Source organism: Zonotrichia leucophrys, chromosome 20, assembly GCF_028769735.1.
Source record: "Zonotrichia leucophrys gambelii isolate GWCS_2022_RI chromosome 20, RI_Zleu_2.0, whole genome shotgun sequence".
Classification (NCBI taxonomy): domain Eukaryota; kingdom Metazoa; phylum Chordata; class Aves; order Passeriformes; family Passerellidae; genus Zonotrichia; species Zonotrichia leucophrys.
The window spans coordinates 8,721,084-8,738,133 of NC_088189.1; the positions used below are offsets into that span (position 1 = coordinate 8,721,084).

At 45.8% G+C, this 17,050-nt stretch overlaps 1 protein-coding gene across 5 annotated transcripts; it reads left to right on the forward strand.

The window, feature by feature from the left end:
- Positions 1-7,814: 7,814 nt before the first annotated feature.
- TTPAL (alpha tocopherol transfer protein like) lies at positions 7,815-16,778 on the forward strand. 5 transcript variants are annotated; one of them, XM_064729623.1, is made up of 7 exons: positions 7,815-7,894; positions 9,231-9,683; positions 10,412-10,605; positions 12,013-12,123; positions 12,855-13,052; positions 14,343-14,383; positions 14,767-16,778. In XM_064729623.1, the coding sequence occupies exons 2-6, from the start codon at positions 9,245-9,247 to the stop codon at positions 14,352-14,354; spliced, it is 954 nt and encodes a 317-aa protein (XP_064585693.1). In that variant the 5' UTR covers positions 7,815-7,894; positions 9,231-9,244; the 3' UTR covers positions 14,355-14,383; positions 14,767-16,778. The 5 variants fall into 5 exon arrangements, with proteins under 5 accessions (XP_064585693.1, XP_064585692.1, XP_064585689.1 ...); XM_064729622.1 differs by having other exon boundaries at positions 14,343-16,778; XM_064729619.1 differs by having other exon boundaries at positions 12,855-16,778.
- Positions 16,779-17,050: the final 272 nt, after the last annotated feature.

Consider the following 17,050-nt stretch of genomic DNA (forward strand, 5'->3'; position numbering starts at 1 on the left):
TTTCAAACATGTTCATTTTATGTCCCTCTTGTGTTTCAAAGGTAATTTCTGACCACTTTGGGGTGGGTGATTGTTCTTTGTTTCAAACACAGCCACCCTACTGCTGGCAGCAGGTGGGAGCCAGACTGAGCCTATGGGGCACAGTAAGATGATCAAGTGAAAATCAACTTATCACTGGCTGTAAAGATGAAGAAATACACTGGCAATTAGAGAAGGCTCTTAATGACCTGCTTTCCTGACCACGGGAGGCTGTGCTCAGCTGTAGCATTCCCAGGAAGAGAACGGGAAGAGAGGAGAGGGGTGTAGATGGCTGTAAAGATTAGGTCTCTGGGAAGGAACAACATCCAGCATTTCCAGCTCTGTCTGCAGGAGCTGGCCCTCATTTACCCCATCTCCTGCCCCTGATGAGAGTCGAGGTGGGCAGTCTCATCCTAGGTACGAGGGATGAGAAGCAGCCCAGTTTTCCATCCCATTAGCACAACCATGGTGTCCCAGTGACAGTCATGCTGGTGAAAAATCAGCAAGGATGAGATCCAGACTGTGTTTGAGGGCTGTGTGGAGACAGCATTTAGAGCCTGTCTCCTGTCTCTCCACTCTGAGTCAAGGACAGATCTCAAATAACCTGCCCTCACTACCTGTGTGCCTGTGATGACCCAGAGCCCCAGCACCACTGCTGAATGCCTGCACAAAGGAACTAAAGGACGTGTTATCCCAGCACACACAGGACTGAGTGGTTAGTCCAGTCAAGGGAAAGAAAAGGACTTCATTAATTTTAAAATAAAAAAACCCTGGGACTCCTCTGCTGTGATTCATGGTTGGTTTTACTGGGGTAAATGCCCTAAAAACTCCATATATGTAATATCGAATCTTCGAAGCAATAAACTCCCCTGGGCTCCTTCCCATGAATTGCTCTATCAAGGTTGCCCTTTACCTGGTTAATCTTAAATCAGTGCACTTCCTACAGGAGATTTCTTATTGCTGGATTCAGCTCACTTGGGAAAAAACCCCATGAAATGTCCCAGAAGCAACCTTGTCCTTAATTGGCATCCTCAATCCCAACTCTCACCTCCTTTGTCCCTCCAGCCTGGAATCACCCTGAAACACTGATCTTGCCACTCCTGGGCTGTGTTTTACCCTGCTGGGTTCCCTGGAGCCATGGGCCATGTCCTATGTCACAGGAGGTGGCTGCTCTGAGGATTGGCCTTTGACACACAGCTTCCCTTACATTGTTTTTGAACACAAGAGTTCTCTGTGCCTGCAGCTCAGCCTAGGGATGATTTCCTGGAGAGCATCATCTCCAGCTGAGGAATCTTTTCAGCATGTCCAAGCAAAGATCTGTGAAAGTGGTATTTTTAGGTCCTTTGGCCACCATGAAATGCATTCTTTTCATATTCCTTATATAACTTCCATCTGAAAGAGCCAGCAGGCTTTGGAGCCTTTTCCACAGCTTTCATATCTTAGTGGGAGCAGGGGAGGAAAAAGGCAAACAAGTTTTATGGCCTGCATATCATCCCTGAAAAAAGCAACTATTGCTGCTATTAAACTCACAAGTGCACACACAGGCACAGATAATCATGAACACCAAGAGGCAGCAGGGACAGCTCAGCAACGTGGCACTGCTGAGCCAGGCAATTCCATGTGCCAGGCTGGCCACTTCCCTCTGGGCTCAATGCAAATATCACCAACCAGCTGGGGAGCTCAGGCCACACACTGCACAGTCCTTTCCACTCAGAGAGGCTGCAGGAGGAATGGTAAGGTGTGGGTATGTCTAAAATGCCTCAGAGAGGCTGCAGGAGAAATGGCAAGGTGTGGGTATGTCTAAAATCCCTCTCCCCATTCCAAAGTGAGGTGTGACCCTGACAATCATAAACACACCTAGCACCTGAAAAATTGCCAGCCAGGCCAATAAAAATGGCAATATATTGTCAGTTTCGTTATGTGAGAGCGAGCAGGAGAGCTTGGCACAAACAACCCTGCAGTCACAACCTGCAGTGCAGTGTCCTGTGAGAGGGAAGAGGCTGCTGGGACCAAGAGTGCTCCCAGTTCAAACCCAGGGGAAGAAGAGCTCTGAGTCAAACCCAGGTCTGGGATAGAAGGTGGTTTGGGAACTGTATTTCCTAGGTTTACTCTGGCTTTGGATCTGGAGTGATGCCAGGCTTGTCTGATCATGGCCAAAACCTTCCAGAGGCCTGAGGGCACCCTAACCTGGGGTTTAGTTGTGGATTACACAAAACCCTGGGCTCTGTCTCCACTCCAGCCCTCCCATTTGGTGGCTGGAACCTGCAGTCCCTTGGGATCCCATGGACTCACAAAGACCAGGGACCCCTTGTGAGCCTGGGGGACCCCACAGCAGATGAGGGGTCTGGGGGAGCTGTTGTGATTCCCCAGCTCCTCCTAGAAACTGCTCTGGTGCAAGAAACAGCACAAGGGCTGCCTGAGGGAATGCCTGGACAGACACCCAGCACAGAAAGCATCCCAAGTCAGACAGGAATTCCTCCCTCTGCTGCCAAGCCAGGTGTCAGCACTGGCTGGAACAGGCCATGTTCCCCCTCACTGACGGGTAAAGTCATTACAATAAAGTAACCCATAATACTCTGCTCCTTTCCAGGACTCTCCAAAACACCACTGTGCCTTAAAAGCACTTTTAAATTAATCCTGCTGATGGGTTACTCACCATTAACCACTGACATGGAGCACACTGGCTCAAGCATATCCTGGAATCCACTCAGAGCTGATTTGCAGGGACAAGCCACTGAGAAAAAAGCTTGAGGGAGAAGCAGCAAAGAGAAACCTCAGTGCCAAACCCAGAATGCCTGACTCAGACCTACAGCACTTCCAGCACAGATAAACCATTGGGATCCTTGCTGCTGAGTGGGTTTTAGCCCTCTCTTAACAATATTCTGAGGTGTGGGATTAGAGTGGCATTTTCTCACCTGGGAGAGCACACAGGAGACCTGCTGTGCTGCACTCCTGTTGAGGAGGCACTGGAAACAGCTTCCAGGCTCTTAATTTTCTGTTGAAATCCTATATTTCTTGCATGCTTCTCCCTTCATTGTCCACCATGCAGCTGAATTCCTTCCCCCCAAAGATGTGCAAAGATATCACTCAGTGGTTACTCTAAAACCCAGCCCTGCTTCACTCCTTCTCACTGATTTATGGGCTTCTGATGAACCCCAGGCTGAAAGCCCCAAGAGCTGAAGCACTCAGTCCAACTTCATTCTGCCCCTGGAAGTATTCCTCCACCATTTACCAACTGGTTCCTTACAGGAGCAAACCTGAGTGTTTCTGACAGCTTGTGCCATGGAGGGGCTGCAAGGAGCAGGGACCCAGGGACCCAGGGCAGCCCCATCACAGCCCCTCTCAAGGGTTAATCCTGCCAGGGACCCATCCTGCCTCTGAGACAGCTGCTCTCCTTCCAAAAAGCATTCTCCATGATGAAAAGCAGTGAAAGGAAATGCTCAGCTCAGAGCAAACTGGGCGTTGGACTAGATGACCTTTAAAGGTTCCTTCCAACCTAAGTTATTCTGTGATTCTATAAAATTAAACTGCAGAAATCCTGTAATATTTAAAACATTCAGAGGTCCTGCCAAGCACATTCCTCACCAAGCTTTTGCAAAAACACTGCTCATCTTGAGGCTGGTAAAGCCAAGGAGAGGGGAAGTGTTCCCTCAAAGCCTGGGCTGGGTAAGGCTGTGTGTGTGTGTGTCCCACCACACACTGGGGTTCTGGGGGTCTGTCAGCACCTTAGCACAGCTTTGTGGGCCTGGGTGGTGCTGCCTGCCTGTGTGCAGCTGCTTTGGCAGCAGATGCTACAGATTTGTGTGCATTTGCACATCAGTGCCTGTTTCCACAGCTGTGTGTGGGGGTCTGGTGTGCCATCTGTGCCTGGGGAGGGCATGAGCAGAGCAGGGAGGGTCCCCTGCAGCCCAGTGTGTGCTGCTCCCAGCTGAGGCTCCCATCTGTGAGATCCCCTCCTCACACCACCACACACAGGGTGACAGCAGGCATGGAAGCTGTCCTGGAGGATGCACACTTCCAGGCTTTGAGAGGAATATTGACAGTCATTTAGGGGATATTTTCTTAGTCACCCCATCCTCTGAGCACAGAGGATTGTATCACAGGCAGGCACCATGTCTGGAGCCTGGCACAGCCCTGCCTGGGGTGATTTGTAGGGACTGCTGCTCCCCTCCAGCCCTTCCCATTCTGCTGCACTGGTGCAGGAGGAGCAGCTCAGGTCCCTGGCACTCAGGCAGACCTGGTCCAGCCCTGCAGCACAAGTGGCTCTCTGCTCTGATGCTGTTACCCAAAAGGGTTCTGTAGTTTGTGGGGCCCAGAGGTTCCACCTGCAACCCAAGGACCAGAGCCCCTCCTGGACTGAACTGCTCCCAGATTATCTTTATGACAGGACTGTTAGGTTTGCACAGTTTAGTGATTTAATATCAGTTTAAAGCCTTCTCTGTGAGCAGTGCTGTTTGAAGTCATGCTCTCGCTTTTCAGCCTCAGCTTGCCAAGACTGTAAAACGTTTATTGCTAATGGTGGAAAAGCTTAAAGAAGCCAAGATAACTTTCCCAGGCTGGGTATTAAGACTGGGATAGGATAAGTAAATAAGTGAAGAGTATTACATGGACTTCATTAAATATCAACCAACACCAACAGCCACTCATTTATAACACAACGGCAGAGCATGGGAGCACCCAGAGAGCTGAGAAAGGCATGAATCATATGTGATAGGAGAGAAGAACATGAGAAGGGCTGGATTCCCCACGGGGCTCCAGGTGTGGTTCTCAAGGTCACAACAGAACTCCTGACAAAAATTCCTGCAAAGAATGCAGGTTTGGACCTGATGGAGTGGCACAGTTGGTGGGGTTCATCTCCTCTCAGTTGTGGGCATGTGGTGCAGCATGTCCTTCTCCCTTCAGATGCAGTGGACAAGGACAAAACTCCTTCCTAGCTGTAGCCTTTAAATTCAGGCTACAGCTATCACATCTCCTGGGACTGTCAGTTCCTAGATGTTTGTTTTCAGTTTTTAGCTTTTACTTCCTTATAGACAGGTTCTGCCTTTACTGGTTTCTAGTCACAGGATGCCAGCACCAGGAAGAGTAAATTACAGAAGCTCTTGCTACAGTTCCTGTGATTTCCTGTGCCAGTATTTTCAAACTCCCCCAACAACTTGGCTTGATGCTTGAACCCCCCCACTTCCATTCACCACCCACTGCTCTCCATGAGTTCAACATTCTCCACATAAAAAACCTGAGGTAAGGCAGTCACTTCATTTGGGGGCAATCCCCAGATTATATTCCACTCCCAGCTCTTCCTCACTGTGCAGTATCCTCACTTCTACTTTCCTTCATCATTCTCTCTCACCTGCCTAAGGCTCTTGCTCTTATTTTAATTTTATTGTCCATATCTCTCTTGATTGTTACTGATTCTCCCTTATTTCCTGCCCTCCTTGTTCCCCAAAACAGAGCTTCATTCACATGTTACTACCTCTTTCAAACATCCCTGCTCACTTCTAACACCCTGTTGCAGCAGCCATTAACCAGTCAGGACTGGAACTGTCACCTCCCAGCTGAATTTTCCTCCCTTGTTTGAGAGGTGCAAATTCCAAGCAGATTTTGCAACCTTTAGCATAAATTCCTGTTTGCAGCTCCAGTACTTCCCAGCTGTTTGGTGTTTTGAAGCCTTTTCTCAGATCAGCAATTAGGTGGATCAGGTGATCTAGGAAGTTCTGTCATGCCTTCAGCTGGGAGGCCACGATCCATGTCCACAGCACACACCTGAGACTCCAGGTCCCACCTGGCCGCTTCTGTCATGTCTCTGTGCCCAGGAGCTGCATGAATGCAAATGGCAGCAATGCAAAATCTCTTGTCCTCCTGAGGTCCCTTCCAATCTCATTTATCCCACAAATCTGCTGGAAAGGGCACAGAGCAACATCACAAACAGGCCCAGTTTACTCAGATCCAAACTGGACCCAGCTTGCTAGGTTGCACCCAGATCTGGTGTAACAGACACATTTTATGAAAAATCCTTTCCTTAGGATTTCTTCTCCTGAGAAGCTGAGAAGCCTCAGGAACAAAATGTTAACAATGATTATCTGCTGCTGTGGAATGCAACAGGTGCATCTGTGATTGGTCTCATGTGGTTGTTTCTAATTAATGGCCAATCACAGTGAGCTGGCTTGGACTCTGTCTGAGACACAAGCCTTTGTTATCATTCTTTCTTTTTCTATTCTTAGCCAGCCTTGTGATGAAATTCTTTCTTCTATTGTTTTAGTACAGTTTTAATATAATATATATCATAAAATAATAAATCATCCTTCTGAAACATGGAGTCAGATCCTCATCTCTTCCCTCATCCTTGGACCCCTGTGAACACTGTCACAGTCTGGGTTTTTACCATGAGCACAGGCTGGAATGAATGTGCTCCCCTTCCCTGGAACAGCTCTGTGCAGGTGACACCGGTGACACACTCCATTTGTTTCCATGCTGGCATCTCTCTGACCAGGTACAGCAGCACTGAAACATTTTCTGCTTTGGAAGGGTGGCCCCTTGGCAGAGAAACAAATGAGAGCTGAACCTTGTGAGCTGCAGAAGGGCCTGATCCCACTGTGGGCTCCTGGGGCTCCCACACTTGTCCAGCTATCCTCGACTCCCTCTCCTGGCTGAGAACGCGGCTTGCAGCGAGAGAGGAGACAGAAACCACCCTGCAGGATGCTGAGCCCTTTGCAATCAGCCTCTGCATCCCTTCAGCTCCGGGGTTAAACGTGGCATTTCCCTCCCCAGCGCCCCCCGTGAGCCCTTTGTAATGCAGCAAACCTGGGAGGGACCAGCTTTTTATTACAAATTCCATGCAGACTGGCCAGGCATCACCTCCTGTGGGATAATATGGTTTTCTGTCCTGTCAAAAACCAATCCAAAGCCAAGCTACCCCAAAATTCTCCTTTTATTAACATTTAGTCCTTCTGTTGTGGTTTAAATCCAAGATACAGCCAGGACATCTCTCGGGCCCTGTTTCCATCCAGCTGTGCTTGCCTGGAGCCTGCACTGAGGCTGCCCTAGCTCTGGTCAGTGATCCCACACCGGCTCAGGCTGGCAGGGACAGGCCCTGGGATACGTATTTGTATAGAAAATATATAGGATATATTTGTTTTTATAGATGTATTCGTATACATATATATATATGTGTGTGTGTGTGTGTGCCTATGTAAAAATAAAATCTATTTTATGTGATATTATATTTTTATGTGATTATATACTATATATAATTAGTATATAATCTATAGATTATATACGTAAATATACTTGCTGTGTTATATAATTACATATATTATATAACAATATTATATATTATATACTCACATAACATACATATGCATATATATACACATAATAAAAGTGTATTTCATACATAATACATTCTATACATATAAAATGTATTTTACAAGTGTAAAATCTATTTATAAAATGTGGTTTATAAAATATATATATTATTTACATATATATATTTGTGTGTAGAGATATATGTATATAAAAAAATATATATGTATATGTATGTGTATGTGTGTATATATATATAAAATTCTGCCTTCGGCTGGAGGCAGTGGCTGCCGATGTCGCAGAGGATGAGGTGGCACTGAAAGACAGGTGTCCCTTCGGGGAGCGTCCCCGGGCCCCGTCTCGCTGCCCGGAGCAGCCGCCAAAGTCGGAGGCAGCCCGGATTTCGGGTCCGGGCCGAACCGTACCGGCGCCGGTTTCCCCGGAGGCTCTGGGCCCTCCCGAGGCCGCGGGCCCGCCCCGGGGCCATGGCGCAGGCGCGGTCCGCGCGTCACTTCCGAGCTGCCGGGGCCGTTCCGGGGCGGCGGGGCCGGGACGCGGCTGCTCCGCAGGAGCTGCGGTACGGGCGGGTGCGGGGCCGGGAGCTGCGGTACGGGCGGGCTGTGGGCCCCAGGAGCTCCGGTACGGGCGGGCAGCTGTGGAGTCTGGGAGATCCGGTACGGGCGGGTTTCGGGGTCGGGAGCTCTGGTACTTGTGGGCTGCAGGGCCGGGAGCTCCGGTACGGGCGGGCTGTGGGCCGGATGCTGCTGGGCCCCGGGAGCTCCGGTACGGGTGAGCTGCGGGCCCTGGGGCTATGGGGCCAGGAGCTGCCGGCCCAGGAGCTCCGGTACGGGCGGGTGCGGGGCCGGGGTCTGCGCGGGGCCTGGCGGTCCCTGGCAGCCCCCTCGCCCCTGTGCCCCGCTCCGGCGGGGTTGGCGCTGCCCAGCCCAGGCTGTACCCCGGGGTACATCGGTCCCTGAGTGCGGTGCCGGGGCCGTCCCGAGCCGCTGGGGAAGGTGAGCGGGGCACTGAGGGCTCTGTCAGTGCAGGAGGAGGGCGGCTATGGTGACAAATGGCCCTGTGGCACCAGTTCCGTGTGATGTGCTGTGGGTGACTGAGTGCCAACAGCTCAGCAAAATAAAGCTGTGTTTCGCTGCCAGCCCCGGGTCCAGCTGGAGGAATTATGGCAGGCTCGTGATTTTCTAATTTTTACTCATCTCTGTCTACTTGTGACTGGATTTGGAATTCCAGCTTACAGGTCAGACATACTGACATCACACTGAAAAGTTAAAACTAGATTAAACTAGCCTCAGTATCCATGCAGTGCTGGCATAAGAGTCTGCAATTTTTTTACCTGCTCATCCAGTCTGTGCACTGCAGCCATTTCTTATATTCCCGAGTGCTGCTCCTCCTGAATTGCTCAAAATATTGCCCTGGGCAGAGGTGGTGGTAAGTGCATGTGTTTGCCAGAGAAGTTAAAGGAAAACACTGGCTGTCTGGGCTTGGATGGGGGAGCTTCTCAGAAGGTGTAATTCGACCAAATGTGAGAATCATGACAAACTGGGATGTTTGCTTTGCTTTAGTTTTCAACTGGACATAGGGAGTAAACTTTAAAGCAAATTAAATTCTGTGTTTTGCAGTGAAGCTGTGTCATTCTGTATTTTAACTTTAATTGGTTAGGTTTCATCCAAGGTAGCACTCTACCTGCTAGGTAGGATAAAGAGATTAGAGTAACTTGCACTTTCTAATCCTGGTAGGAGAATTAAAATGAATCTTGTGCCTTGACTGTGGTTCTTGGAAAGGAAGTGTCTTCATTTAGGAAACAGGGAGTACAGAAGATAATAAATATGTAAACAATCACTGTGGCTGTAAGTTTGTGGGTTTGTTTGTCACATCCAGCACTTGTTTTTTGACAGATTCCTGCTGCATTATGTCAGGAGACAGCGACTGCACCAGGACAAGTCCGTCAGCAGGGTCTCCATCAGACAGTGAGCTCCTGCCAGACCGGCCAAAGTATGTGTGTACCCTGTCTCCTGATCTTGTTACCAAAGCCCGGGAGGAGCTGCAGGAGAAGCCTGAGTGGAGGCTCCGTGACGTGCAGGCCCTCAGGGACATGGTGTGCAAGGACTATCCCTCCCTGGGCACCTGCCTGGACGATGCTTTTTTGCTGAGGTTCCTCCGAGCCAGGAAGTTTGATTACGACCGAGCTCTTCAGCTCCTGGTGAACTATCACACCTGCAGGAGGACCTGGCCAGAGGTGTTCAGTAACCTGAAGCCATCTGCAATAAAGCCTGTCCTGGAGTCAGGCTTTGTCACTGTGCTGCCCCACCGGGACCCGCAGGGACGTCACGTCGTGTGCATCCGCCCAGGTACCCAGCCCTGAGTGTGTCTGTGCCCTGTCCTCGAGGTGTGTCTGGGCCAAAAGCCTGTCCCTGCTCTGCTCTGAGCAGTGCTGACTTGCACAGAGTATGTGGGCTCTCTCAGATTTGAAAAGCTGACTGGGGAAGGGACATGCTGGTCCTTAGCCAGCATCATTCCAGTTCCTTTTCCTGTGTCAGCAATAGCTGCGGTCGTGGCAAAATGAAAATGCAGTGAGGTGGGTCGATGAAAATTTTCAAGGAAATATAATTTCTCAAGGAAAATTATTATGCAGTCACTCAAATTGAAATAGGGCTGCTGGCCTACCCTTAGAAGCTCATAATTTGTTTTTACAATAAGCAGAGAGAGAAACCGATAGCTCTGACTCCTGTGTAAATAATCAGAGTTTTTCCATGTGCTTTTGGTGCTGCCAGGCTTGCTGTAAATTTCTCTCCATTCATTCTCCTCTTTTCCATTTACCTGCCTTCTTTCTGAGCTGAAACTGCTATTAATGAGCTGTGCTGGGTGGAGAATGGGGTTCTTAAAACCATTGCCTTTGCTCCCTGAAGTAAACATGAGTTGCCATTTACCTTGTGCTTAAGAAAGGCTGCTCTGAACTAGAACTGTGGCTATACAGAGTAACTTTTGAGTCCAGGAGAACAGAAAATCAGTTTTTTGGAATGTGTATTGTTAGCTTATCTTCACTCTCCAACTTACCATCCCTGTCTTGTAACCTCAGACAGATGGACACCCAGTAATTATCCGATTACTGAGAACATTCGTGCCATATACTTAACCTTAGAAAAACTCATTCAGTCCGAAGAGACCCAGGTGAATGGAATTGTAATCCTGGCAGACTACAAAGGAGTCAGCTTATCTAAGGCGTCTCATTTTGGTCCTTTTGTAGCCAAAAAAGTGATTGGAATTCTTCAGGTAAGACCTGAACTGGTGGGAAAATAAGCTTGTGCATTGTAAATGACTGCTGCTGTGTGTAGAGTTCTTGACTATGTCACCACAAATGTCATCATCTTGGCTTTCACTAGCAGAGTTAAACAAGTCTCTGCCCAACCAGTTTCTCACACCCTAACAGCCAACTTACCTCACTTGCCCCTTTTTTTGACTTCTGCATACCCAAAACTAAATTTGCATTAGAAGTGCAGACTTTGAGTTGGAACAGACAAAAGCAGTTCTGCAGGGTAGTGGTAATGAAGAAAGAGAGCAGAGAATTACAGTTAGAGATGAGACAGTGAGGAAATTGCCTGATATTTAAATGGTTCCTGTCAGCTGAGATGGAGCCAGCCATGGGGCAAGTGCAGGCTCCAGCTCAAGTGCTGCTGCTGCAAAAATGTTAAGAGGACTTGGGACTTACGAATGGGTGTGATTTGAGGAGGATTTCCATCCATGCCCTGAAGGCAGAGGCTTCTTTAGCATAAGAGACATAGTGAAGACAGCTCTGCCTGAATGTGTGGAAGAAAAGTGTTGGAGAGCAGGTTAGAGCAAGGGTGTAAACACAGTGAAGCTGGACAAAATGGGAAGGGGAAAGGACTCAGGAGTAGCCTGGCCAAAGTGGCTGAAGGTCTGATGATTTCATTTGATGTTGATACAGTCTGGGGGAGTGGGATGAGTAAACTTCTCTTGAATGGGTTCATTCCATCATTACTTTTGTTGTGGCCTGAGCTGGTTACATCCTTTATTGTATCCGTGGGATCAGGAAGGATGGGGTGAGTCAGGGGAGCGTAGGAGATGAGGCTGCTGAGTTAAGAAAGGTCTTTATAAGAGCTCACACATTTACATTATGATCTAAATGTGTCATTTAACTGTAAGCCCATATTTAATTTGCACAAATAAAGCCATGGGTGTCCTGCTGTTCCTACTGGAATATATTCACAAAACAATAGCTGGACTTGGGGAAGGACATAAAGGATGGTGGAATATAAATGTGTTGCATTGACCTTATTGAGCTGCAGCTCCTGTAAAGATGAGGTAATTCACTGATGTTCCTATGGAGAAAAATATTCCAGCAGTGCCTCTTGTCTGCTTTTCACTGCAAGCACTGACTGATTTGTATATGTAGAGCTGGTTATAAGGAAAAGAAACCTCACTGAGTTCTTAAGTGGTGATCATGAGCTTTTGCCTATGAAAAATATTTCTGCAAATAAATTTCTGCAGCAGAAATCTCATAACAAGTTGAATTTCTCCTGTATTGGTTTATGTTGGTAGCTCAGATTAAAGTTAGGGAGCCAGTGGGTTGTGCTGGCAGTCAGTCTCAGAAAATTTTAAAAAGAGAAAGATGGCAAATGTTTTTTAAACTGCATTATAAAAATCTTCTTTACCCTTCAGGATGGATTCCCCATTCGAATAAAGGCTGTAAACATAATAAATGAGCCTCGTATATTTAAAGGAATATTTGCAATCATCAAGCCTTTTCTGAAGGAAAAGATTGCAAACAGGGTAAGGATCTATGTGATTTTAACATTATTATTAGTGTTTTTAAGTTCCTTGCTTGGCCACTCTTAAGTAAAAAAAAAAAAAGAAAAATTATAATACTTGACAGTTAGAAAAATGTTGGTGCCATTTTACTTTCTGCTTTAATTTTTAGAAATACACCTGTTGGGAGAATTCTCTGTGAGACAGAAACTTTGAGGAACTCAATACTGGCAAAATATTAATGTGGAACTTTAGTACATATGCTGTCTATCCAGGACATTCTCCCCGTGGTTAATTATTTGGCCCAGTAGCACTTTAGTTAATGAGTCACAGGAGAACTGTGTTGCCCCTTCCTTGCTCTTTTCCCTGTACACAAGGGTCCTGTGTGGCACAAGTGTCCTCTCCACAGGACTGTGGTTGCCAAGGATGATTTTTTTTTTGCTCACAAGGATAAGAACTTTAAATCCCATGAGCAAACTTGGGGATGAACTGAATCTGGAAGTTGAGCCCAGGCACATGTCCAGTCTCTCTTGCTGGGGTTTAATCTGCACAAGGTGTGGATTTTGTCTCAGCACTTTTCTCACTGGTGTGCCTCACTGTACCTGCCCACTGTTCTGTGCTGCCACTTGCCCATGAACACATCACTTCTTAAAGTTGTTCTTTAGCTCAAAATAAGTGTGTTAGCTGACTGTTCCAGCAGTTTACTGCAAAGTGTTTGATGTGCACTTTTAAAACTCTTTTGCTTTCTCCTTCAGTTTTTTCTTCATGGCTGTGATCTGAATTCCCTTCACCAAAACATTCCTCCAGTGATCCTTCCTGAGGAGTATGGTGGTACTGCAGGCAAGCTGGACATCTCTGCCTGGAACGAGCTGCTGCTGGCCTCTGAAGAGGATTTCCTGCATGATTTCTCAGAGCTGGTGCTGCCCTGTGACAGCTCTCCCCACGACCTGCTAGTGAGTGGGGATGCTGATGAAAAGCAGTGTGATGATTCCCTGCGAGGGATGAAACCTCAGCTCTATTACTGTTACTGACAAACCACAGGAGGGAGGTTGTTTCCAGCACAGTTAAGATCTGCTCTGTTAGGTGATGTTGTGAACTCTGCCTTACTCCTAAACCTGCAGTTTGGGGACAGACTGCTGAGGCACTTTACACTGTAGAACCAAAGGAAGCTGGAGAGGGCACACTGGGGGCAGGGCAGAGTTCGGGGAGGGTAAAAGCAAAGAGCACAAGTTTTCTAGAAGACTTGAGGCTCATCATCCTCTGTGTGAATGGTGCAAACTGGACTCTTCTTTCTAATGATAAAGGGAAAAAAATTTGCAGATAGGTAAGCTTGACAGTTTCTTGTCCTCACCCCACACAGGTGAAAAGTGAGGATGATTTATGAGCTTTGTGATTATCTGGTCTCTTCCCCTTCTGCAAACACCAGTAATGAAAGACTGGTGAAAGAAAGAAAATGGCTTTTGAACCCTGCAAAATATAATTCTGTAGTGAAGATTGCTTAAAACCATAGAAGTCTAATTCGGCCTGTCCTCTGTCATGTGGTTCAGATTGTGAGTTGGTGTTTCTGAAATATCTCAGTGAATATTTCTTTCAAATTTATACAGAACAAAATTTACTCATGAATACTTATGTATGGAGATCATCTCTTAAACTTCTTCACAGTTGGAGGAAATGTGACTGATGGATTAACTACCATAACATCTATACCAAGGTTTATAGAGCAGATGCAATCTTCATTTTCAGAAAACAGCACCTTTTTCAGATCATTGAATAAGGCTTTTGATTGGACAACAGCCTCAAATAATGAGGTTCAGGACCAAATAAAAGAAAGCTGTGTCAGCCACTTCCCACATTGACAGTTCTTTTCTGCTTGAGATAGGAATTGGGTAAGTACCTCATACCCAGGATGTGTGAGGAGGTTTTGTAGCAGTTGGCATGTGATGTATAGAAGGCAATACTTCATGTAGGACAGCAAGGTGCTGCTTTAGCTTGTTACTTTGGGCTAAATTTGAGTTTTAAGTCTGTGAAACCAAATGCAGACAGGCTTTTTAAAAGCACATTCTTAGATTTTCTGATATTGTAGCATTTTGTTCACTGTGCTTGTCAGCTCTTCTGTGAAATGTTACAACTTGGTTTTTAACTTTGTTGACCTCTTTTGTCTTTGGTTGTCATGTTCCTGTATGGAGTTAGACTTGAATCATCTCTGTGATATTTACCCATAACTTGTATGCCTGTGCTTCTAGGTCTTTGTCTAGAGACAGAACTGACATTGATGTCAAACCAGGTAAGATACCTGTGTCTGAATAAGCTGTTCCCACTCCCCAAGTTCATTTTATTTAATGGTCTTGACTTAACTCTCAGCACATTCTTTGCACACATTTTTCTGCACTATAATGGTGTGGACATAGGAAACCTCACGAGGACGAGGAAAGCACAGTCTGTTACTTCAAGGTGAAATAATTCACTGTTTGGTGGAAAAGACCATCCCTTCTAATTGGGAACTTATCACTAGAGCACTTTCTCTGGATGAAATCTTGATTTAGTTTCAAATGTGATTATAGGCACCAGTTACGTTTCTGTAAATATAAAACTAAATTATCTTGAGGATCTCAGACATTCATTTTTCAAAGTGCCAAACTCTGTTTTGAATGTCTTTCTTCCTCTTAGCCCCCTTGCAGCATGACTGCACTGCCAAAAGGAGACTTCTGTAATGACTTCCTGACCTGGCAGCAGACCTCATCCTGGAATTAAAGGGTGGCAAATGCCATACCTGTCATCCTGACATTGTAAAGAGACTGAGTTCTGAAAAAGGGTAAAACCATGAAGCTTTTTTTCTTTTCTGTGTGGCAGCTCAGAATCTATAGGAGCAGAAAACTCATCATATGAACAGTTGTACGTTAAAGGTGGGAAGAGATTAATTTTCCTCAGTGAAAGCATCTTATTTTTCTTACCTTTACAAGTCAATTTTAACTCCTCTTTGGTAACTATTACCTTTAGTGCAGGGAAAAAACCAACTACCCTTTTCATCTACTTAAGGTAAAAGAGAACTGCTAGGCAGCTCCTCCTTTGTGACCAGAATATGCTCTGTTTTGCAGAAATTAATTCAGTTTTTTGCCACCTAGAAGCCAGTAGCACACAGCACCAGGATTTGGACAGATCAGTGGCTGCCCACACTTCTGAATGCTAGAAGAGAGTGATGCCTCTGTTGTTTTAGTGCCTCTTAATTCCAGTCACAATGTACCATTGAAAAAAACCGGAATGGATCAATTTACCTAGAGATGAAAGCCTCACTGATAATTTTTCCTTAATTGTGTTGCAGAGGTAGAAGTGGGGCTATAGTGATTGTAGGAACAGCTCCTTTCATGCCCTTATGTAACTATTAGAGAGGGAGGATGGATATTCAAAATTCAGTTTAGTGTCCTTCAAAAAGAAATAAACCTAGTGGTGCTCAGCAGAAGGCTGAGGAACCTCTACAAAACTCACCCTTTTTCAGGCTTTTATATTTTCTTGCATGCCTTAAATAGTAGGCAGAAGAGATCCACCTCACCCTCTTCTTTCCTCTGCTCACTAGGAATAAAGAATATGATTTAAACATAATAAATGAGGTTCTAGGGTGGTGCTGGGGTAGAATTTTCTTCATAGGAATTGGTGTGGCCCAGGGTGAGTGACCAGCCATGGTGCTGGCTGTGGTTAAACCACCACACCTGCCAATGCTGAAAAGTGCCAGTCTTGTGCCTCCAGAACTTCTTTTTCTTAAAGCTGGCTTCTGGGCAGTGGATGTCAGGATGCTGAATTAAGCCAGGCTTTATCAGGTATCTGTTATTTCTAATTTGCTGTTCCTTGGCTTTAGAAGTGAGGCAGGAATTGCAGCTTCACTGAGTGTGTCTCTAACCCTGAAGTCTCTCTGAGCAGTGCTTGGCATGTCCTACAGAAGGCACAGCTCTGGCTCATGTGTGCCTGGCTGCAGAGCTGAGAATGTTCCTTGAGCTTTAGCACTTAGTAGCAAAGACATCAGTTTGTTCCCAGAATTACTCATGTTTGGAAAATTAAAACATTTGTGTCATGTTTAGGATCTCCTTATCTGCAAGATAAGAGAACAGCTAGGAAAAGCTTATAGGAGGGGTAGGTTTTTTGCTTGGGGGTTGCTTGGTTTTTTTGTTTTTACAGCACTTAAACCAATTTTTTCCTTCTTCCCACTTGAAATAACTTTGTTTTCCATGCTTATATATGCCTTTTCCAGTACATAAGCCATCCCTGCCAAATCCAACAGATAATAAGGAAGGATACTTGAACTGCATTGGCATTAGGTGGCACAAAAGGTAGCTGCAAACTGTACATACAAGTACTTGAATTTATACTCTTGTAAATGGATGTTATGAGCCCTGAGGTATTTTCAGGAACTGGCTGAAGTATTGTTTTTGTTAAATCTTGTATCGTTAAATCTCTTTAAGTATCATTTTGTTAAATTTATACCATTTTGGCTTGAATTAATCATTGTCTTATACAAATATTAATTTTGCTTTCTGTTATATGTGAGCCTAGAGGTGTTGGGTGATTAAGTGTACATCTTATTTTGATAAAATTTATTTTTATATTGCATTTTATAATACAAAGTTGTCAAAAATGTGTAAGTTTATGATGCATGACTGGGTGATTAAACACATTGTAACAGCTGCTCATTTGATATTTTCAATATGTTTGTCTTGTGTCATGTTGGGATATTTTATTGTAAATGTCAGTAACAACACACAAGTTCCACATTTACACATAATCACCACAGCACTGCATTAGCAAAAGGTTTTGCTTTCTGCTGGAAACAAAAGTTTACTTAAACTGAGCAACTTCAAGGAACAGGCTTTGACACTCACAGGCTCACACAAAATACTGTTGGTTTCAAAAAACATCTGTCACTTAGTATTTACTGCACAGACAAAACAACCAGTCACATCCA

Excerpts from the sequence above, each read along its gene's own strand:
- TTPAL (XM_064729619.1), top strand. The coding sequence starts at position 9,245 with ATGTCAGGAGACAGCGACTGCACCAGGACAAGTCCGTCAGCAGGGTCT. Across the intron at positions 9,684-10,411 it reads CGTCGTGTGCATCCGCCCAG|ACAGATGGACACCCAGTAAT; the intron begins GTACCCAGCCCT and ends TTGTAACCTCAG. Across the intron at positions 12,124-12,854 it reads AGGAAAAGATTGCAAACAGG|TTTTTTCTTCATGGCTGTGA; the intron begins GTAAGGATCTAT and ends TTTCTCCTTCAG.